General features: G+C 42.9%; 1 protein-coding gene across 1 annotated transcript in view; it reads right to left on the reverse strand.

Moving 5' to 3' along the window:
* The window catches only part of rims2a (regulating synaptic membrane exocytosis 2a), a 100,690-nt gene extending 84,592 nt beyond the window's left edge, over positions 1 to 16,098 (reverse strand). Inside the window, exon 1 of the mRNA XM_087175178.1 lies at positions 15,809 to 16,098. Coding sequence (XP_087031304.1) covers positions 15,809 to 16,098 — 290 coding nt within the window. The remainder of the gene's footprint in view (positions 1 to 15,808) is intronic.
* Positions 16,099 to 25,380: the final 9,282 nt, after the last annotated feature.

Below are 25,380 nucleotides of genomic sequence, written 5' to 3' on the forward strand. Positions count from 1 at the left end.
GCGTCCCACACGTAACGTGAGCTAAACTCTACACTGCTAGACTTTGGCTGGAGTAGAAGTGTTAATTTCTGAAGAAAGGAGTCACAAACAAGAAAGATGTTTTATAGAAAGGCGAATGCAAACTGCAGAGTTTAGAGCCAATTCATGCTTGAATAGTTCCTGGATTTGGACACATTATATCCTGAGTGGGTTGAATATTAAAATCCAATCACCAGGTGATGTGTAATATCTGTAGGTCTGTATGTACTGGAAATCCAACAACTTTTTAAATGCTTGATTTTTTTTTACAATGTATAGAAACAGTAAAACATACAACTGATAGAATTGCAACTGTGACAGACTAAAGCATTTAATTGAGTGTTCATACTCTCATACTACTGTGGAAACACTGGATTTTAAGTACGACAATTACAAAATGTAAAGAGAACACAGGAAAAACACGAGGGAGCCCACTTCACTGCAGCATTTCCATTCAAATGTGTCTTTGTTCCACAACAGTACACACATCATATTGCTTCAGGCAATCCAGCAGCAGTGGTCACGTTTACCATCACCGGAGCTATTTTTAACACACCATTCATAAATTAATAATAATAATACAGCAGATTATTGTAGTAAAGCCTGTGTGTGTGTGGTGGGAGGCGCTGTGCACCTCTTGAATACTAGAAACTTTCTGCAAAAAAAAATCAGACGATTATAAGTAGGATTCTTTTTTCAATGTAGGATGTACAGATCTGGGATCAAATGTAATATATTCTTTCATATTGCCCCTTTCTATGCCACAAACTGTTCATCTGCTTGGATGTTGCATGTCACAAACAGTGGACTAAAGGGGAAGTGCAGAGATTGCTAGGGAAAGCATAAGCAATCTCCAATTACATCCATAAGGAAGGGAAGCCACTGCAACCAAGTTACCCCAATGCATCTCCGTGGCTGGGGCCTGGGCATAATCAAATCAACATGTACGCTACTTACAGTATCGCTCACTGATTGCCCAGCTTAACAAACTCTCATATGCACTGACTACAAAGTAACTGAGGTGAAGTCCCACTCCACGCAAAGTGAACTAGTGCTGAAAAATCTAACAAAAAAAAAAAATGAAAGACAACAGCAGCAAAGTCTACTAAAAGTTTGTTTAGGCAGTAACTGAGACACACAGTCACACAGGTTTTGTTCCACAATGTGCCAAATTAGTCATGCAAAATTTGAGAAAGGGCAGAAAGCAGAATAATGGGAGGTGTGTGCAATGGGTTTCACTGGAGCAGCCACATGAGATGATCTCATTTTCTCAATCCTGTTCAGGGACTAGTTAGCAAAGCATGGTGAAATATTTTCCCTGTCAGTTACTTTCTGAAAATGCGATTAAATTCAGTGCTTTTTTCAAATGTATAAACTACTGTTCCCGACATCTTCTCCATTCCAGTTCCACCCACCCCCCACCCCACCCCAACCCCGAAGTCTTTCTGAAGTTGAACTCAAACAGATCGGCTGCTAGAAGGCTCGCCTGCAGGCAGACAGGAAGCTGTACGTAATGGGAAGACGGTGCCTTCCGAGCTCTCTTCTGAAGCACTTTCCTTGTCTGAGAGATGTCACTACACACACACACACACACACACACACACACACACACACACACACACACACACACACACACACACACATAGATCAAAGAAACATTGTGGAGTTCTGTTAAATACAAGGGTTGAAGAGTTTGGGTAAGCTAACAAGCAAACTGATATGGAAGATGCTTGTCTATATAATTAAGAGTCTCCGATTACTTTACAAGTTTTAGAACATGACATTAGATATTTTCTATTATTAAATGACCATTTTTAATGCTTAGTACATCAGTGTGACATTGCTGCTTCACCCCAGAAAGAATCTAGTCAAACTAATAATTCAGGATAGGTGCAGATAGTATGAATTTAACATCTTCAAGCTGGAGAAAAATGCAGAAAAGACGAGATGCTGTCAAAAAATCTAAAATTGAAAACTGACTATACAATGACCACTAAGATGCAAAATATAGCTTATGTTTTCCAATATATCTGCAGCACTACCTGATTTTTCTTTTTCTTTTCTGCTTTTTCACCGTACTTAAGAAATGCGAGCTTTGTGACAAAGTTTGGCCTTTTCCTCTGCGTCTGATGAAAAAGCCACTTGCTGTGTCCCTGTGCGCTCAGCAGAAAGACCTTTTCTCCCGCGCTCAATGGCATTGACAAGCCAACGTCTCAATCGATGAACCCACAGTCAGACCTTTGCAGGGCGAGCCCCAGACCAAAGGGCTGTGTGGGTTAATTGTAATTGCATAGGACAGCGTCTGTAACACATGCCCTGAGCCAGGGAGCTGAATTGGCCAGAGGGGGCCATGGTCTGAGAAAACATTTAATCTATGACAGCAGTTAATTTCAGTCAAGGATGCAAAGAGATGATGAACCTAAACTCATTGTCTCATCTCTTTAATCAGCTGATACACAGCCACCTTTTCTCCCTTACATTCCTAGAACATTGTACGTCACAGACAGTAGTACTACTGATCTGTATTATGTGCAGATAAGGTCTTTAAATTATTTTCCATACAGGTAGTAACTGGGTCGCTGGTATACATTTGATGTATCGCTGCACCAAAATCCAAAAACAGCCCTCAAACTTTGCTATATTTGTACAAATGAAAGCTGAAGTGTGGTGAAGCAAACGAGGGGAGAGGAATGCTATACAATTCAGTAAGCATGGAGAGGACTGTGAACGGTCTTCTAACAGGATCAAGAGAGACATATGAATAAATGGAAGGAAGCCCGGCTGGTGAAAAGAGAAAAATCTTCAAAGTCAGCTTTCCTCTTTCTAGCCACCCCTGGAGATCAGATCAAGAACTATCCTAAAACCTAATGAACTAGTAAACACTGGGAATTAAATGAATATTACATGGGGTTTCATTAATGCCAGCCAGCAGACTCCAAAAATAATGAAGGCGAGAAGCGGAAGCGGGAGGAGACAGTTACTGGAGCTTCTTCTTCTCTGTTTACTCAGCATCTGCCTGCCAGAGAAGGAGGCTTTTGATCACTCCTCGGCTGGGTTCTCCTCTTTGCTGCGTGGCAGGAGAAGCCCAGGGAGGCTGCCGAGCACCGCCAGGGCCGGCTCATTTGCAACACAAATGAACTGAGCTAATTGTACACGTGTGGGGAGACGGGGGAGCCGCACACACGGCGCAATGTTTGCAAAATATGGAAATAATTAATCTCATTGAGCTTGTGAAATACCATCAGTGTTGCAAAAGAGGATTTGAGCACGGGCTGGGGATGAGACGGATGATGATAGCAATGGGCTGGATAGACGCAGATGTTTAGATTAAGCTTTTTCATTATTGCTTTATCACACAGCTTCTTCAAGTATATTTTTGGTAATTGAATAAATTGGAGCATGAAACAGATTTGGATTTGGGGCACAGCAACAGGATTATGTGTAAAGCAGTCTTTTTCCCATTCATGAAACAATGCATGCAAATATTATGCTATCAGGTCAATTCTGCGTTGGGTATGTGGAGTGGAAATAGTAATATTGCTAAAACAGATTCCATATATGCAGCGAGCAATGTAAGAGACTTAGTGACAGTAGAGTGTTTGTTCAGTCGTGTCATATGGACTCCACCACACTGAGTAACAGGGATTTAGCTAAGAAAGCCCACCTCTTGACCTTCCTCAGGTCTGACCCTTCAAGCCCCTTTAATCAATAAATCAAATGTAAAACAAGAATGATGATGCTGAGAAGCACCTTTAGGAGTAGACAGCCTAGCTTTCAATTAGAAACTTCACTGACCATCAAGGCCAAACACGCACCCCAGCACTCCAGCTAAGCTGCCACACTGACGCTAAGCTACGACAGCAGAAGCAGTCGAATTTAACCCCTCTACAAACTGTTAAATTGTTACTGACATTGACAAATAGCATCACACATCAAGGCATATGGTTGAAAGCAGAGCACTATCCATGCACCGTGTGCAGTTTCTCTTCTCTCTCGGCTATTTAAAAACAAGATGACATCAAACATCTGTTTGGCAGCAGAGAAAAAGACGCTTTTAAGAGAAAAAAGACCTCCCAGGGACTGGGCTTCAAACACATGAACATACAAGTGCAGCCCCATGCACACTCACAAAGAGAATGCAAGGACACACACACACACACACACACACAGAGGAGCTGAGTCTCACATTTACACCACTCAGCAGCCATTCTCTTTAGTTCATCAGTGAGTGGAAAGAGAAGAAGAAGTTAAGGACCTGGGGCAGAGATTGAAGTGGCCTCTAATGCCAAAGTGAAATGTAGTTTTACTATGCCTACTGTAACTCAACCATTATTGACATGTTAAGGTTGAGGGTCACACACACAGCAATGCATGTGCGCATGTGCCTATTCAGCCTTTGAGGGAATCAGTCTCGCTCCATGAGCATGAAAAGAGCCCAGATGTCAGCACTCTGTACGAGCTGAGGCTGAAAAGTATTCCCTCTCTCTTTTGTTGTTCTGTGTACCTCTCTGTATCTCCCTCGTCCTGTTTCCCTGCTGAGAACGGCCTGGCCAGTCCAACCTATACACGAGTTACATCTCACTGGGTGACATCACATGTACCACTGGCTGTGGGACCCTGCCATGGCAACCTGTAACCAAACCTTGGCAAAGGCAGTTTCACCTCCTACTATGGGCAGCGGCATTAGCAGCAGTGGCTGCAGGTCTGGGGCTGGGGACATTAGCCTGATTCTTATCTATCTACACAGCCCACCGCTAGCTACCAGTTCTCTCTCTCGCTCTCTCTGTTTCTTTCTTCCTCTCTCACTCTCTGTCTGATGCTGAGATATGATTTGGTGAGAGCAGAGACGAGCAGAGAGGAGTCGAGCCTATCGATTTCGCCTCTGCCGCTGTCTCTCTCGCACTATTCTTCCCCTTTTCCTCTGCACTGCTATCATTCCAACTCTCTCCACTTTATCTCTCCCTCTGTATCCACTCCTTTCTTTCTCTCTCCAGTGTGCAATCATAATAACCCCTCTCTTAGATGCCCAGGCAATAAACCAGGGTCTCCTTTCTTCCTGCACATATCTCCCTTGGTGAGGACAAAACCAATAAAGGGCTGGCTTAATTACAGCTGCTGAGTGCCGCCAACACCTGGGTACAACACCATGGGGCTGAGGGTGGGCTGAGGGTGGATTGAGGGTGGGCTGAGAGTGGGCGAGGTGTGACGGGATGTTGAGGGGGTTGGAAAATAAACTACTGAGGATACAGCAAAGCCTCAGCTTGACTCCTACACCTAAATCCTCAAGATGCTACTTTATAGTACTCACAGAGCTGAAAAAAGAGATGATGGTAGCCTTGAGGCTGGCTGGGAAAATGTGGGTAGGGACAAAGTGTAATGTTCTCCCCTCCCTCGGCAGCTACTGCTGAGAAGCCCTTCAGCAAGGCATTTAACTCCATGTAGCTCCAGTGGAGCAGCTAAGTCAGCTTGATTTTGCATCTGCCAGGCATTAATGTGTACTTGTGGGAGAAAACAAGATATAGTTGATAAAGAAGGGTAAAAACAGGGCATAGGTAAATGTTATGTACACTACAGTGTGGCCAATGATATATCAAGGTGGATGCACCCCCAAATGAACACAAGTGTCCAGGTCTGTGAAGAGCCAAGGGAGGGACTGCTGTGAATCCATGTCCTTGTCTCTGGTTTTCTAGGTCTGCAGTCTGCCTCCTCCTCCTCTTCTCCCGCATTCCTCCTGCCCCTTTCCTCTCGTTTTCCTCCTCTCCTTTCCCCCAGTTCTGTCACATCAACATGAATCTGGGGCTCCAGGGGTTCAGAGTCCCACAAGCTGCAGCCTGCTGTGTCTGCCTCATCTACAGCTCTGTCACCATGGTGACTGATGCCTGGGTGTTCCAGCCTCCTCCTGCTACTTTCTGTCTTCCCCTCTCTGTTTTCTTTACTTGCTTTGTCTCTCCTCTGAGCTCCTTTCACTTCACATCCACAATGCTTATCAATACCGGCTGACAGGAAGCTGCAAGAGCAGAAATCCAAATGGAAAGTGTGCGTTTCATATGCTACATGCATGATGGATTGGATGTGAGCATTTACTGAAGATGTAAAATAATCATGTGCAATGTGCAGCTTGTCTAGTTTAATGATACACACAAAACAGTGGAGATGAAACCTGGTTCATTCCATGTGCCTCTCTCTGTTTATTCTACTTGTTCCAGAGAAAGCTTCTGTACAGAATGTGAAGGACTGATTTACACACCAAAGAGACCGAGAGCAAAACAGAACAGGCCTCACTTTGAATTGCTCAACTTATTCATAAGGAAACAAAGGCCCAGACATGTCCAGATGCTGTCCAGACCTGAGATGTCTAGTAATGAATGCATCATCAGCCGTAGCTATGGGTGAACTTAATACAGACATTCAATAATCCTGATAACCAGTCCATAAATGACATACTGCCAAGGAGAAACCATGCCAGTAAGTTAGCTGCCTTTCAACATCACAGTATCTTGTTTAGAAAACTGGTTAATTTGATTGCTCAGACTCAAGGAGTTACATGTTTGTTATGCAATACTACTCCGCTAGGAAATAATGAAAGGATACCCAGTGCACTTAAAAACACACATTGCTGTAGTAGCTCAGTCTAAGTCTAGCCTGGTCTTGCTCTGATAGACAAATTAGCTTCTACAGATGCAATGCTGAAAAGCTCAGTTTTGTTCTCGATTAAGGCGTCTCATGCCTCCTTAAGGAAGTTAATTCAGGTTCCATTAGTTAGTTACAGCTGTTTCATGAAACCTTTCCTGTACTATATGTGTATTTATATTCTTAATGCCATCTGCAGAGGGTGGGAACAAGTTGAATTGTGTTTATTATGGCTGATGTAAAAACACTAAGATGATCGAGGGGTCACAAAAAGAGGTTTAAGGTTAAACTGCATCAGTCATTATCAACATATTAGGGCATAAAGTCTGAGATAATGTAGATAATGAATATTAATTGTTAACATGGAGAAATTGCATAGAGAGAATATACTGGAGCAAAGTTGTGTCTCCAGACAGGTAAGAGCAGGATTTTAGATGAAACTTTACAATATAGAAACTCAAAGGTGACTTGCTCCACCCTCCTGTCTTTGCATCACAATAAATGTCACATTGTTAGAAAGAACATCCTTTGTTCCATGCCTTCCTCTGTCTTTTTACTCAGGCCTGGCTGACATCAGGATTAACAGACAGGGAACATACATCATCATTTCTATTGATCAAACATTACACCTTATCACCATGGCAACCCCACCGTTGGAGGGGACAAGTGAAGAGATGGGGATGGGAGGGGTAGAAAGCCAGGGGGTTTCCACTTCATAGAAACCTTCAGTGTAGAAGTGACTATGGTGGAAACAAGTTGGTTTCCCTGCTATCTGTACACACTGTACTGCACATACAAGCCATAAAATGAAGAAATGCACAGCTGCAAATATGCTGTCACTGCAAGAGGACAATATATCAGACTGTGGGATGAAGTAAACAGCTGTGAGTATGAAGATGGCTCACTAAAATCACACCCAAGATTGCGCGGCCCATTTGGAATCATTCAACAGCAGCGATATGGGTTTTACTTAATATGCTGGGTTTGAAACACAGTGCTGCTTCCAGTACGTTGAATTTATGCAGAAATTCAAATGCAGCTATTCATATCCCACTTATACTGTATCAGAGGCTGTACAATAGGGTCATGTGAGAAAAGACTATAAAATGTGTACCACAAACTCAACTCAACATCTCTTCTATGGCTTCAAACAGCCGTCCAACAACAGACACACTTCTCAGGCATTTCAGGGAAGCAAGCTCAAAGAGCTTCTGCAGTGAGGGTGTGATAGGGTGGAAGGTGTGTGTGTGTGTGTGTGTGTGTGTGTGTGTGTGTGTGTGTGTGTGTGTGTTTGTGTGTGTGTGTTTGTGTGTGATTAGAGGAGGGGGGGGTGAGCATGGTTGCAGTTTAAATGTAGTGACCACTCAATTCAAAACCATTCAGGCCTTCTAAGAACAGATCCCCACACCCCATTAGGACCTCTGCTGACGCACACATGCATAATACATGGAAGATGGATCTAAAAGCATACAGCCCATTAGCAGGCCTGGCCTGGGAAAGAAAGAAACAGAGAGCGAGAGGGAAACAGACTCGCACACAAACAGCCCTGATCGAACGGATGGCCAAGCTGGCTAGCCACTGATAACAGCACACACTGCTGGTCTGCAGAGTTGTGTTATTGTTGTGTGCCTGTGAGATACATTACAGACCCAGGAAATAGTGGACAAAGAGGATGACACTGGCCCCAAAGTCCCAAATAAGTTAACATTCTTTTACCTTCCGAAGTCTATGGGTTTTTTGAATGGGTTTTCGGTTAAATGCCTGAAGCTCTGTGAATAACACAAGCTCAAGACTTTCTACGTATTACTCTACGACATAAAATACATCAGTAGATACCCCAGTTTTGTTTTTAAGGAGAAGTTTTTAAGCTTTTACTTGTCGTAAAAACGGGTTACTAACAAGCAGCTAAATGAGACTACAGAAATTTTCAGGGACGTTAAATGTCATCACCAGTACTCACAAGTCAGCCTTTACAGCCTCATAGTGTTTATACTCATGGTCTTGCAAACTATCACTAACTTTGTAAGAGGCTTTTGTAGAAGAGGTAAGTGCTAAATCAAACTACAAGTTGGAAGTTTAGCAGTGGTGATGAAGTCATGCGACCATGTTGTAGTTCATTTATAGTCTAACATTAGCTTTTTACTCCAGGAGACTGTATTCAGGCTTCAAAAATCATAAATGTGGTGTTAATTTGTGAAGATTATCTTTCTGAACAAATGTGTACATACATTTTTGTTAGTCACAGAGCTTATTCTCTGCAATATATCCAAAAGCCAATGTAAAAATCCCACTGGCTTTTTGTCGAGGGCACCAGGGTGATGCTAACATCTGGGTTGGCCGACAAAAATACGTCATCCCTGCAGCACCCTATTAACACTGAAGCCACTCACATGAAGACTTTCTCACATTTAGTTGTAGCAATTAGCCAACTTCAAATATGACCATTTAGCATAAGAAAGACAAGCCTAGTCGTGTCATCAGCTACCATTCAGAGACTCTTCCTACTGAAGGATTTTGCTAAGAAGAAAAAAAGGGTAGTGATGGGAAATAAGTTCAATTTAATCAGTCAGATGTGATGATTGCTGGATCACAGTTTCCAGGCACAGAGCCCCCTGTTCAGCCCTTCCAGTGGCTGAGTGTTCTGGCCATGTAATGTGAGGTGGCAGAGAGCCCAGCAATGCTGTAAATTATTTCTGACGGTAGGGTGGGGGACAAGAGGAAAAGACATGCAGTCCCCGGAGACAGACAGTGCATGGTGTGGAGATACGGTGCCTGCATCTATACCAAGAAAGAGGCCTGCATGTTCTCTAAGCCCTGTGGCTGCAGGAACATGGGTCTGTTTGCAAGTTTGGAGCCCTTCTGCAGTCTGCATAATGTGTCTAACAGCCATGCCTAGCCAGATGACCAGGGGCCTCTCCGCGGGGGAACAGAGCATTTAGCAGACTAATCATAATATGCTTCAATGCATCTAAGTGAGATCCAACTTCTCTCTCTCTCAACACACCACACAAGCACTTCTTTTCAAATGTGAAAATAGCAGTAACACCGTTGCTAAAAGGTTGGCATACTGCTTTTTGAAATAATGAAAACAGCCTCATTACTGTTCTGTGAGACTTAGTCTAAACACTTATGGATGTAATATGCTCATATGCTAGTTAATGGTTTTCTGCAGTTGAGACGTGATTTTGTCAGTCACTCATACCTGTTCTGATATGTAGCTATACTTTCGCTGGCTCCAGGAAACATAATGTCCTGTACTTGAGTGTGTAGGTAGCTTGGCCATGGATGTGTAGGTGTGTGGGTGTGTTGGGGGTGGTGTTTCCAGCCCTGGACTCTTTTAAAATGTACATTTAGCCTCCTCAACCCCTCATGTTCTCCTCTCAGGCACAACAGCAGCAGAGGCAGAGGCAGTGTACACATGCTGCAGCAGCGGTGCGCTGGGGCGTACGCGCACGCGCACACATACATACACGGCTACGTGCACAGCAGAGTCACACCTCGGCATGGTCACAGTCCACCTAAACGGTTCATTTTAGCAACAGCCCCCCCACCTCACCCCCCCTACATTACCCCCACCACATTACCCCCACCACCACCTCTTCACAAACATTCAAACGCGGTACATGCGCGCGCACACAGCCAACCGCGGCAGCAGCAGCAGCATCACTGATCGGCCCCATCATCCAGCCAGGAAATATCTGCAGCAGCAACAGTACTAGGCTATACTGTACGTTGTTATTACGCAGGCTGGCTGCAGATCGATAAACGCAACAACCCCCACCCCCCCACCCCCCAATACTCGTTTGACATACCAACGGGGAAGCCCTTCCTCATAAATCAGGGCATTTCTTTACAAAGGAATCACTCACCCGATGTTGCTCAACGCCTGCTCGAACAGCTCCGTCTGTAAGATGTTCTGAGGCGCCGAGAAAGCCCCGTTGAAATGTGATAAAACCGAGCTACAGAACTGACGCAATGTCTCAAACTGCATTTTCCCCCTCCGTTTTCTTTTATCCTCAGTAAGTGATCACCCTTTTTCCTTTCACCAACAATACATCCCAAAGCCTGCGCTCTCTCCGGACGCCCCCCTCCACACATACACCTCCTCAGTATTTTGTTATTATTATCTCCCGGGGCGCATTAAAGGCGGAAAAGGCGCCGATCAAGTTCCATATTTCTGCTGCCACTCCTGGTAAAAAGTGTCCTTAAATGAGACGCATTCCGGGCGGGATCCTTCGGTCATATTGCTTCGGACCTGAAGGGAGAAAAGGGAGGTAGTGCCGGTGCCGGTAACGTGCCTTTTCTTCCTCTCGCTGTGGCAAAAATCTCTTCTCGGTGTGCAGGAAGAGGCCAAGGAGCGCCCGGAGGAGAGAAGGAGCGGAGAAGCATCCTATACGGCAGCCGGCAGCAGCAGCATCGCTTACCGGCGCATCAGCTGCTGCCTCACATTCAACTCATATTTCCATTCGCCTATGAAGAGAACACACTCGCGCTAGCACACGCACAAACACAAGCAGACACACACACACACACACACACACACACACTATCTCTCTCTCGCACTCTCTCTCTCTCCAACACACACCAGCCCACACACACACACACACACACACACACACACTCTCACACACACACACACTCACACACGCACGCACACACTATGGGGCTGATATGCAATCGTGCGCACTCGTTGCCATATCTCTCCATCTTCTATCATGCACTCTTTGGGACGCGCACAGCAGCAGATAGACCACAATACAATATAGTGTAGAAAGGCGATGCTGTCGTCAGGCTTTTTTTTCCTTATATTCCATATCTGTCCTCTGAGCATCAGCTCCTCATCAGTAATAAAGGAGGACAGTCCTAATACCTCTGGAAGAGAGCGTGTCTGTCTGTGAGGAAAGGGCACACATAAAAGGGGGGTTTCCCGGGGGATTACTTATTTATTTAATTAATGTTTCTCCATTTTATTCAATCAGTGCCTCTGCATGTAACTGATCAGCTGAAAAGAAGGTTCCTTATTATCCTTACGTAGCATTTGATATTATTAAACATTTTGTCAGGACAATGGAAGTCTACGTGGAACCACTTGAACATGGAGCGATTATGAACCTCTCTGGCTTCTTCTGTGTGACCATGACTTGAGCAGGAAGATGACATGTGTGTCCGTGTTTGAGATCTTCAATATATTACTCCTGGGAGACAAAGTATTAGTGACTAAATAAGTAGCCATTGAGCAGTTAATACAATAATGCAGCCTTATCTTCTTAGGCATGATGTAAGACAACTGCATGTATTGTACAGAACAATATCATTGTGAGGCTCAGTTGCTATCAATACCTTATAATCAGTAACTGCAGGTAAGTCACATCCCTAAATTAAAAATGAGCTCCTGACAGAACGAAATGTCAAAGGTTCTGTAAAGACACTCAAAACCTTGACATGACTATCCTGATGCAACATCAACTGGACTGCTACCATATGGGTCTTATTTTTGTAGGTTTCAATGTGTTACTCAGCAAATGTTTTAGCAACAGATGTTTTAACTTGTCATATTTGAACGGGCATGTTAACATTATCATGTCCCGGTAAGTCATGACAGTGTGATGGTGGTGAGCCAGCATGCGCAACACCAGCACCCTGAAGCTGAAGCAGTTGAGTGGAATTCAACCGTCATTCATTTTATTATTTACACCTGTGCTTTTCCTCCTGTCACATGTCACAATGTCTTTCTTGAGAAAGAGCTATTGCTGAGATCTGGGGATGTAACAAGCTGCTGAAACCAGCTTTACAACTTAGTGGACAAGTCCAACTCAAATAAGTTCACATGCTAATCACGTTATAAACTACTTATTTAAAAGTAAAAACAAAACTGAGCATCAATGTCATTACCTGCTGTACGCATCACATAGATCTTGAAGATATCATTTATAGTTCAGCTATGACCTGCACCACCTTCTGTGGTCATACACACATGTAGTTTTACAATGCCAAGGACAATTATAATGGACGTTTCAGGTATGCTCCTGAAACCTGAAAATAAGTGGTTCAGACAATCTGAGGTGAACTGAGGATCTTTGCCCTTATTGGACTCCATCCAAAGTTTTGGGTGTTGCAGCATCATCTGCTCACAACAATTTGCAAGTAAAACATTACATTATATCATAGGACTGATGACCAAAACTATGAAAACTAGTAAAAATCTTACTCAGTATCAATGTGAAGTACTACTTTAAGGCTGAGGGGAGCATTGTATTATTGGCTGACGACATGTGTGCATACATTAGGGCCTGTTTGGGTACATAGGGCTGAACCGAGGCAGACTAAGTACTCTATACTGGACTGGGCTGGATGTTAAAGAGCCAGTCCAGGCTGAATGTGTTCTGCTTCCTCGTCTAACATTTTGGCAGGCTTAACGTTTCTCTTGCCTGGCTGAATGTGTTAAAAAAAAAATGCAGATTCTGAAGAAATTCCACCAGTGAGTATGTTCCAATCCCAGTGTAATCGTTGTTTCATCAGCCTCACCCAACACTGCAGCTGTCCCAGCGTATCTGTGTGTTCATTCAAATGACACCTCCGAGACCAAGATAAATTAGAAGCCTTCCCAAGTTATTTCTCCTTATAAATAGACTGTCAGCTTTTTCCCCTCCTTTCTTCAGCAGAACACATCCTGGAGTTAATTTAAACATTCTTTAAGATTAATGAAAGTGGATTTTGGTGCTTATGCAGTGGGAGTTCTATTTATGGACTCTCTGCGATCCATCATCAGCATTATCCCGTGAATTTTCAGACAGCCAGTTTCCTGTCGTGTCACTGCAAATGTGGGCAATGCCAAAGCAAGAATCCCTCCCTGGTCCTGGTATCCCTCCACCTCTCTAGCCATGCAATCAATTAATATACAGTGGCGACAGCTTGGGCTAGAATAGACAGTGACTGACTGACTGAATGCTTGGGGCGGTCTGATCTATGGTCTGATCCATAGTTAGTCTGATCATCCATTAAAAGCATCTTAAAAAAGCAAGCCATTTGAGAAGATGGTTAATGTACTGCAGTTGCACAGAGACACAAAACACCATTATCCTGCATGATTCTTAAAGGTTTCCAGTACTGTAGCTTTTATTACACCATGTAGTTACAGATGATGCTTTGCTCTTTGCTGTGCTATTGTAGGTTTGAACTCAAAATATAGAAACATAATGGATGACAGATTCAACAAGCATAGCAGAGGGACAAAATTTTGCCTAGACGGGGGAGAAAATATGCCTATTTTGGAGAGATAACAATGCTTCTGAGTGTGTATGGGTCACTGTTGCACAATAGCTTCACTACACAGTAAAAGCATTAAAAGTATGTACACTTACATCCAACACTCGGAGCTGCTTAATGGGCGAGTATGCTGGATATATACACATACAGCAAAATATCAGGCAATTAAATCAAACATTTTCCAGAGGAGCTCTTCAACGCCTGCAGCTTCTGAGTGTATAAGAAGCAAATACAAGGTTCAATGGCAGAGAGAGGACACACAGAACTAATGAGTTGTGTCTCCAAACACACTGTGGACATACGCTTGTGGTTGCTGGTTGGTCTCTGCGCTAGACAATGGGGTATGTGACCCACCAAGTATACCTACAGTATATAAGGCCAGTATCGAATAGGAACAGAGGTTGGCTGAATTGGGATGGAGTCAAATTCCCCTCCTTTTCCTCCTGCACATGCCACATAAATGTGAGTGCACCTATACAGAATGTATATATTGTATCCATTACTTAGGGCTAATTCAGTGCCACCCTCCCTTTGGATTCTGGGTGTTTTCACCACTGAATGGTACAACATATGTAGCCCACATTTCCTCTCTTCCCATTGGGAAGTCTGGTCTCGTAGGCTTGGAGGACCAGCAGAGAGACAAGGACATCTGTCAGTCTGTAAGCTATGCTTGCTGCGACTGCCCAAGGGTTATGGAAAACAAAACCTGATCTCACAGCCTTACTGTAACGCAGGAGAGAAATAGGGGCGTGTTCCCTTCCAGGGTTTCAACGCTGCCATGATGACCATAGCCATTTCTCTTTCTTCTTTTTAAAACAGGTATGTTGTCCAAAGCAGAAGAATTTTGGACATCCTAGGTGAAGTCCTAATTGGCCCATATATGTCCACATATAAGTTTGGACAAATGTCGAATTACCTTACACATGAGAAGGAGCAAACAAGGACATGAGTGAAGGACGTATTTTCTGAGATGGCTCTCTCCCTAGCTTTCTGCTGGGAAGATAAATTCCAGTGTGTGTAGATTCTGACTATAATATTCTCTTCATCCCTAGAAGAAGAAAGAGGAAAGAGCCCCCATGTGGACATCAAAGTAACTACCTTACTTGACACCAGTATCAAGAAATAAGCAACCAGATATAGGATTCACAAGCACAGCATGTCCGTGTTGTCAGCATCGGAGAGTGTTCCACTCAGAGGGGGCATTTAGTCCATATGACAATTAGAACACAATGTCCTGAATCATAATAAAGTCTGCTCTTGGTTTTCTACCCTGGACACATTTTAATTTTCAAGCCTTGCACTGTCTTCACCGGCTTACAAATATTCCTACTGACAAAAGAGTTAGTCAAGTTTGAAAAAATTGAGTTTCTCTCAAAGGAAGAGAGAGTATAAATTCTTGCAAGCACCCTTCACCTGCCAGCACCCCATCACAGCTGAGCCTGGCTTGCAGCCACCTGTGTTCATATGTGCTGGTGTGCTTTATGTGTGTGAAGAAGAGAGGCAGTGAGTGGGTGGATGACTGTTGTAGAATTGCTGAGTTAGTGCCAGATACAGTATCTATGTCTCTGTCTCCTTTATAGGCCTCATGGGCTCCATGTACAAGCAGTTTTATATGGGGCCTTGACTGGTTTGCTAGGAGACACTGCTTTTATGCTAGGCTTGAGTCACTGTTCTGCACTACCAATAGAAACGGTCACATAGATCAGTGCTAGTGCTAAAAGGCTCTTATGCAGTTATGTCCATGCACCGACATTAAGTGGCATCATCAGAAGTTCTTTTTCTTCTCTGATGAATTATTCCCCGATCACACAATCTACACGTCTTTACACAATGATAAAAACAACCCATATGGCACATGTAGTCGGTATATTCTTTTTTCACACATAGGACTGACCTGTCAATGGGTGCGTCACCTGGTCCCAAGTACCTCAGCCCCGAACCGTTGTCAAGGGACCCCTGTCTGGGCAGGAGCCCACCGTGAGGTCTGCTTCTGTCTGACGCTGGTGTCAAGTCCCCTGAGGCTCCCTGGTAGGGGTACAGGGACGGGTCCTGCAGTTTGGCCTTCTTCCCCTGTGGCCCGCCCTCAAACACACCCCGCACCTGACCGGGCCCCGAGCTGTAGAACCACGCCCCCGATTTGGTGAGGATTTCTTGTTGTTTTCGGCACAAGTTGCATACCCACATAACCTGCGGTTAAGAGAGAAGCAGATGTTAATGGTTTGGATTGGTGATTGATAGGCAGAGATTGTCTTATATAACCTATGATGAGTTGTAATGGAGTGATTTGTGTGTTTGTGTTATGTAAAGCTGTAACATAACTGTGAGGCAGATCAGTGTTGCTGAGTGAAAATCTTTTTATATCCAAAATGTGAATCTTCAGGTAGTTTTCAACCATCTTTTGAATTGGAAAAAATAATCAGCAAACTTGAGTGCTGAGTTTTCACCCCACAGTTATACTGTTCATAAACAGTACTGACAATTCATGTTGATGAGGTGAATGATGACATATTTTACACATACAGCAGCCTTTGAAATCATTGAAGGTATCAGTTTATTATTATTATTATTATTATTATTATTATTATTATTATTATTATTATTATTATCATTATATATTTTGTGTCTGTGAGTCCAGAGTACAGATCAAACATCTTACACAAGGCAAGAGATCATTTTTCTTAGTTGTTATGATGCAGTACATTAACTATTAAATTCTTGTTTCTGGTTAGCAAACTGCGACAATGCAGAGCCCACATGACCACTGATTGCAGAGATTAGTCATATCACCTAACGATGGCACAGGAAGTACAGGTCGTGCGATTGCGGTTAATGCACTTTGGTAAGATAAAAGGGAAAGAAAAGCAACCGCTTCCCTTCTGTTCTGCTCTACAAGGACTGGAGAGATGGAGGTCTTTACTGCTCTGTGATGTCGTGCCTATATCTGCTCTACACTGCAGCTCCAGCAGCCAGCTCACCACATTGGTCCCATAAATCCATGGGCAGGAGCCCTGATCATTGTACACACATGTATGCGCACACGCACGCACGCACACACACACACACACACACGGTAAAGCTCATCTTGTGGAGAAAACTCACACAATATGACATGTCTGCTCCAGGTGACCTCACCTGCCTCGTTAACAGAGAGCAACTTAAAGTGATAGCTAAGTGTTTCTGAGAGGACTAAGAGCTTGCCAAATGATTGACAGGCCAGACAGCCAGTAGGGTGGCCAAGAGCTACTGCAACCCACACCCCCCCACCACAGTCCCAGTGCTGAGTCAGTGCATTACTGTTATTAGTGTGAGCAGGCCCTGAATGCTGCCTCACCCACCCTCAGTCGGTCTGTGGCTCGCCATTTTTTTCAGTAAGCCTTGAATCAAATAAAAATTGACTGATATGTTATTTCTAGATTAACTGAACTCGCTTAAACTGTGCCGGTCTGTACAGTTACTGGCTGCAGTGGTTCAAAGGCTGAATTTGAAGCCATGGCATGAACCACAACTGCTTATCTGAGTGGCTGGCAGAACCTGAAGCAAGGGGAGATAAAGAGCAGGAGCTGTGAAGAAGAACCCACCAAATGATCAAAAGGGGGTCGACAACCTGTAGCACAACATGTTAAGGCAATGGCACACAGACAAAAATAAAAATCTTTATGGGGTATGTGGGTGGAGCAGAAGAAAAAGCAGTTGTCCAATTACACAATCAAGTAGACAGTCGGTGGCGTGGCTGGCTCAATCATCAAACATGTCTGTTCATGGGTGGGGAGTCAGTGAAAGACAAAGTCCTTGTCACTGAACTAGTAACTTACTAACTGGTTGGTCAAGGTAGAAGAAGAGCACTTCTACAAAATCTGAGAGGATTTCATGAACCTCCATTCTCTCACTGGCACAACCTGGCATTTGGAATCAGGAGCAAATACATGTGCAAACATTCACAGATGAAGCAAACACACAAACCACAATCCAAAGCTTTCAACCATCATTTATTTTCAGAGGAATATTGAAACAAATAAAGCCATGTTCTGTCAGCACAGTTTTCATGCTTTTAACTGCAGCAACACAACAAAAAAGAGCCTCAGCTTTCACAACAATGGTTGACACTGATTTAGCAGCAGTAGGTAGACATTGCACTGGACAGTCCAAAGGTTGCCATCTACCTTCTGTTCTCTCTGCGATTCGTACTGTAGAACTGTCCAGATATAGTGAAAACGAGCGGGATGGGGAGTTCTACTCTTATGTGTAGAGTTCAGAAACAGCAACAATCACCTGGGCACTGGAAGAGACAGCTTTTCATCTTAAAGCCGCTTGAGCAGTAATGAATTTTCAAATATTTCAAACGTAGTGCAAAAAAGCTGAACAGTCACACCGCGGGCAGCATGTACTGGACTATGTGATATTGACACACGAGGCATTTATGACCAACTATCAATGTTACAGATGGGCTATAAGTGTGCTGACACACAATGGAAGCAGGGAGGCTACAAATTGTGCTTTATGTGTCCCAGAGGATTGGAGCCAGTGAGGCCATGACTGCCTCTTTAACTGGGGTCATGGCGAGAGCTCTGCAGTGAACCATGAGTCATCGGCTAAGACCCAGTAGCCACCAAGGCCAGTTTTCCTGCTAATCAACCAAACATCACTTCCTGCACCTGGAAATTACACACAAATACACACTTACACATGTGTGAACACGCACGCAAATTCTGATTTTGTTTATGTTAAAAATGTAAAATAAAATAAGTATCTCAAATGTAATTATCACGTGGAGAGGGCAATTAGAAATATCTTAATTCTGTTGGCTTTATGCTGCAGAGGCCAAGGAGGATGCAGGTGCCCCACCTCAAACAGGGGAAAAACTACCTAACATCCTATAGGGTACCAATATGGACCAATGTAAAAGTGGCTTAGTTTTCCACCTTGTACCAATTACAAAAAAAATTTAGCCACCAATTCCTGGCAAAGACTTCAAATTAAGCAATGCAGCGAAGAGCAGAGATTTGCTAAAACAAACAAAAATAAACAAAGGTAACTGGCCCTATGTACCTGAACTGGACGTCATACAGTAAAAATAATGAGAGCACAGATGAGACAAGAGATTGGTGCAGTACAAAGAAGGAGGGTGGACGGTTGTGTCAGTGGTGGTGGCACATACAAGCAACTTCAAATCCAAAAATCTGAATTCATCAACAGCATGTGAAAAAGATTCCTACGTGAGTGTTTGGGTTTTTATTTGTCCGGCAAAAGATTTCTCCATTTGACTAAAGGGTGATTCCTAACCCTAACCTTGTTATTTCTATAATCTCATCAATTTAGGTGAACATAGCACGCCTATTTCATTTTCACATGGAGGAGAATTGTTATCTTAGCACATTATGTGCCCTAATAACATAATGTAACATGCATTTCAGAGTTTGAGCTCTGTAAACATAATCATAGTCATAAAACAGATTATGTTTCACCTGTGGTTATTTACTGAAATCTTCCCTTCCCTCTCAAACACCCCATTTTCTTCACGGAAGACTGCAGCCTATGACCTAGATATTTACCCCACCAAACTGCTATTAACATAGAGTCAGATGCTGTGCACCACTCGGGTCTGCCAATAATAATTAACCACGTTCTCAGCCCTCAGCTTTTATCTCATCTGTGAATATCTAATAGCATATTAGTATTCCATAAAAAACAGGCCAACAAAAACGTGCATGGGTCCAGTAAATGTTAAGCACACAGAGCCTCAGTCATCAATACTTGGATTTGATTTGCACTTTGGAACAGAGTCAGAATGAGGATTGATGTTTCTACAGTATATCAGGCAGGAAGAGCAAAAGTAAGGAAATGTCAGTACCAAGCTGAATGCTCATATGTCCAAAACATTACATGAACTGCAAAATAACAACAGCCTTGTTTTGAGCTTGATGACAGTGCACTTTAGAGATTATCCTGAGGGTTTTTTAAGGGCTGCATGAGCCCAAGAGGTTAAAGAGTTTTATCAGCTAATAGAGAGGTATGTGCAATATGAGCTATCTATAAGGTTTTTCTTAGTTGGAAAAGAGTAGTTCAGGCTAAGCATGCAAAACGGACTCAAACAACATCTAGGTTGAAATGTGATTTAACATTAAGATTCTATTCTAAAAGACTATATTCTCCAGTGCCTCAGATCATAGAAATAACCTAAATGCTTTATCTCGGTACAGACATGTGACAGTAACAGAAACATGTTTCATTCATTACACTCTTTTTCTGTCTTTTGTCACATTGGCAGAGACATCACTCAGCATGAGGCTGCTAACCTTCTAGTGCAAAGACAGCGTGAGCTCAACCAACACTAACAGGAAACTTTAATACCCCTCATTCCCTAATAGACCACATTGAGTCCACAGCAGATGCATGTATGCACAATGATACACACACAGATCAAGCAGCTGTAAAAGCCAGAGGTATGTTCACTTTTACTGCAGCCACACACACACACACACACACACACACACACACACACACACACACACACACACACACACACAAACCCCTTCGGCTTAACTCTTCACAGCTGAGCGCAGGAAGTGGGCTACGGGCTGCGGCCCTCGGGCAGGGCCATTTCTCCTTGTGCTTGCACATATCACAGTCATTGAACCTGCAGCTAAAAATAGAAAGCTAAAAACTCTATCATGCGTCGCAAACACTTGGAAGATATATACTCTATTAAATGTGCTATAGGCTGTTTACAGAGGCACTGAATTAAGGGAAACAAACACCCAGTGCCATGGGATCAATAAATAATTTCCTTTCTAATACTTTCTCTTCAGACCAAGGGTGTTTTCATTGCTACCAGCAAATATGATCTTCCAAAAAATGTGTGTGTGCTTAGGAAGGTGAGAACAACAAGAAATACACCGGCCAAGGATGACAGACGATCTTTGACAGGAAACATTTATGATGTGGGCTATATAGTCTACCACATGGTTTAAAAAAAAATACCTTTTTTGTGGTGAATAGCCCTGGCCTGTATCGTACATACAGTATACTACACATAACTACACAGAAAATAATATGTATCCTTCAGGAATGTACTTTACATGTTCCCTTTTTGTCTGCTCCATTCAAAATTTTCCTGGAGGAGTCATACACACATACACAAACCAGCTGGGTTTGCAGTAAGAGAGAGCACTGAGCTCTCTCTTGTGGCCATTAAACTGCACTACAGCGTTACTTAACAGAGGCTCCAGAGTGAATCAGCAGTATCCTTCCAGGCATATCACAGTGTGCTCAAATGGAAAGCCAGCTCTAATGTTAAATTACATCAATGACATTTTTGCATTCATTCATTTTACATTCATTCATTCATTCATAACAATATGTGGAATATATTTGCTAAATTATTTTTCTTAATTTCACAGGAGGCTCTTTAAAATTTAGAGAGGGCCTTTGTTGTGATCGCTGCCGCATTAATTTTATTAGAGTTAAAACAAATCACGTGGACACCCTGCATCCATTGTAACCATGACCTCTATACTACCCTTCTTTCTGGGAAACACATTTCACATCTTTTCGTATCTTCTCCCACCCTGCCTCATATCAGCCGTCTAATGAAGGCAAAGATGCCAGAAAATTAATCTTCACAAAAAGAGCTGAAGTAAAGCCTAGAGATGGCACATGCTTCAATATTGATGTGGCGGTAAATGAACTGTCATAGGTATCATATTGCCTTGGTGTTTCTCTCCTTCACCCGAACTGAGGTGAATTGAACCACTCATTAAAGACTCATTGTTCAGGGAGTGAAGTGTTCCTCGGAACATCCTTGTCTGGACTGAGTCCAGATTGAGGACACAGGCATCAATAAGGATACTATCTACTAAACTCCACAGCAAATTATTGTCACAGCCAGGGGCTTCACAGTGTAATGGGCTGCAATGACAGGCATTGCAATGCACATGTAGGCCATTGAATGATGTCTATCAAGAATGATGAAACTCTGGATTTTTCATATTCTGATTATCCCTGCATAGATTTTCCCTAACCTTGTTCTCTACATCAAAGGTGAATGATGCAGTTTCTATAAAGCAAATATATAATATAAATATAAATAAGTTTCATTGACGCTGTATATGGAATTAAGCTTTTGATGCAGTTCTGCAGAATTAAAAGTTTACAGGACTTTTTGGTGTGATTCATAAAGCGGCCAATGAGAATAAAAAGGATAGGCCTACATTCACATGCTCCAACACTGACTGCACGTGGTGAATTACATTTTAATGAGCTTCTAATTTTAGTGTGCACGCCAGTAATAATAATAGACTTGATGAATATTTATGTTCCTTGTTTGAAGTTCAGAGACAGAGGAAGAGTAGGGAAATACTGTAGAGATCCGAAATGTGGTTGTACATGGAAATGGCTGATGTCTGTTAGACCCACATCCCCTACCCTTCAGCCTCACTCAGACCTACAGTGCATAAACGTGTTAACATTGTGGATAAGCAGGACTAGCACTCACTTATTTTTTGGACGCAAAAATACATTTCGGCAAAATACTGCATTGAAAACATTAACGCGACAGAAATGTTCCATCTTCGAAAGGGTGAAGGCGACTGAACTCGCCTGAGGACAGATTTACTGAAAAGAATTACAGCAGTACAATTTCCCCGAGAGAGCTGAAATGGTCCCATTTCTGACAAACAAAATGACCGGTGAAAACGCGCTGCAGTCACAGCCTCATGCTCACTCAGCTTACCCATGGTGCCGCTGAGGGAAAACAGTGTCTATGTGCAGAAAGATCGCCGTCAGTAAGTCCCGATAATGTAGTGACGACTGTCCGCAGCTCCTGCTCCTAAAAACGAAGGAACTGCTCCGACCTTCAGCACCGCGGACAGCTCCGAGTCCAGACAACAGGCTGCCTGCCGGACAGCGGCAGCCGAAAACACCGTGAAGGTTATACCGGAGACTCAACTGACCACATCCGATCCAATAACACCAACACGGTCTTCTTCTCTGTTTCTATCAACAGAGAAATTGCAGAATCCAAAGACGCCAAAAAACGACAAATTTCCGTCTTGAATCGTCACAACGGAACCATGAAACCGTGCAAACAATCCCAGAGTCAATGTCAGTAGGTCTACGGGGAGAAAACATGTGAGCAATAACGCGTCAAATCACGTTGTTTCCCAGCACTGCTGTATTAGTACATCTGTAACAGAGAGTCAGAGCTGTGCTGGAGTTGATGAGAGCTCATTACACATGCGGCGCTTCCCAGCCCTGCTCCCACCGACCAATAGGAAGATGCAGAAACGCGGTTACGCTGATTGGCACTGCTTTCCTTGTGTTAGTGTTAACAAGCACAGTTTGTCATTTCAGCCTAACTCACTGATCTGTGACCAAATCCCGATCAATAAAACACACAACACTGACAGCTCGTGTCATCGCCATCATCCATTCTCTTCATGTTGTCAGACAACTGCGTAAAACCGTGGGGCCAGGAAACTGCGCTGCGTCCAGGTGCTGTGGGAAAATAACTGTCTTGTACATGTGGATTAAAGCGACTTGAAATGTTCACATGTTAGAAGATCTGCGACGCAGTCAACACGAGTTATATTTTCTTAGGCTGTTTTAGCTGTTGTTAAATCTCTAGCAAACAGGCACATAGTTAGTCATACAATGACCATATCAATTAAGGAATTTATGGGGGAGGGGTTACTATTGTCAAACCAAACCAAGCTCCCAAATTATCAATCATCAATGATCAATTATCAATAACTCTATGCCCACCATCTTTCCCATGTGACATGAGCATGCAGCATTTTATCACGGAAAATACAGCAAAAATGTAGCAATAGAATCCTGTAAAGGTCCTTGTACAATCAATTTAACTTGTGGAGTTATGCCTCTTTCTGTGAACATAAAAATCTCAAATAGAACCACGGCTGAATTATATGCAAAAAAATAATAATGGGATTATTTGGAAGATTTTCCAATTATGATATGAACCATGATTTCAGTTAGAATGGTCATTTTTCACAGGTAAAAATATATAAATGATGAGGATGTAATATTTGTTGAGTCTTTACCAAACAAGCATGTTCCTTCTCGTCTGGAGAATATGATTTGTAGACCTTGGCATTTCTGCAGCACCACAATGCTTCATTTATACTGTCACACATTTTACCTTCATCAAAAAATTGCAGGTCTTAAATTTGGATATTGTACTTGGCCATTTTGCGATTTTGATCATATTTCGATTAATTGTTCAGCCATAAATACAGCTGAAGACACTGTAGACTCAGCCATATGTTTCCAAGCTCTGCAGCATAGAGGCGAATGACGTATGCCACAACTTCCAAGCTGAGGAGCTAAAAATGAATTTGACCTGTTCCTTCACTTTCAACACATTATAACACATTTAATTATATTCTGGGCATCTCTAATTTGCATTACACACTATTTACTTCACTACAAAGATACTGTAACATTACATGCAGTTCATAGGGTTTAGTAAGTTAGTTATTAAGAGGTGTTTAACACATTTATCTATGTATGTATGAATTTCTTTTCTCAAAACCAATCATATAATAATGTAATGGACAATTGCAAACCACTGTCCAACAGGTATGTGGAATGAAGAGAGTCTATGAGGTATCTTCTAATGATGCAGATGATTTCTGTGAAGCTGTTCAGGGACTCACCAATCTATTTTATTTACTGCAACAACATGCTATTCACTATAATGCTGTTTAAAATTGAAAGAGGTCCCTATAAAATACTGCAGTCCTTCCCCCCTGTGTTTTATAGCAGGAATGTTGAGGGGCAAAGAAACACATGTAACGTCTTCAAGAGATGCTTTAATCACAAATGACTTCCTCCCCGGAGACTGTTGATTCCTCAGGCCCTTTTGAAGCCACATCAGAGGAAATGGTGGGGAGCTCCACTGCTACAAGCAGGGATTCTGAAGACTTCACAACACTGACACACAGTTTATCTATATCAGAGGCATTTTATATTTTCACCCCCAAAAAGTCACTCCGCACTTCAAGCATCTACAGCAGAGGCTAAGCTACCCAGCACGATTAATGAGCAGTGATTGTTATCAACAAAGATATTTTATCAGCGTTTTTCTATCTATTATTCAGCTTGTTGTGATAAGACACAATGATTAATGTGACTCTATCAAGAGTGTCATGGTTTCAGCTAAACAGGGTTACTGAGCAGAGTCCTCCATCTTTCAAAGCTTACATCCCTTTACCAGCTGTTTAACTCTCAGTCTATATCATATTCCAGTGTACCATAGCTCTGCTAGCTGCCCCAGACATAGAGACTTGTAAATATTCAATGGCGTTTCACAGAACAAGATCTCTCGCGCCACTGCTGTCACCATATGCGAGAGAGGGAAAGAGTAGACGGATGGAAAAAGAACAGATTTCACCACCGCCACCTCTTTTCACTGACACACACGCTTTCACACAAGCTGGTCAGGAACAC

This window comes from Seriola lalandi, unplaced genomic scaffold, assembly GCF_002814215.2.
Source record: "Seriola lalandi dorsalis isolate HSWRI2012SDOR001 ecotype SW California unplaced genomic scaffold, Sedor1 jcf7180002054425, whole genome shotgun sequence".
NCBI lineage: Eukaryota > Metazoa > Chordata > Actinopteri > Carangiformes > Carangidae > Seriola > Seriola lalandi.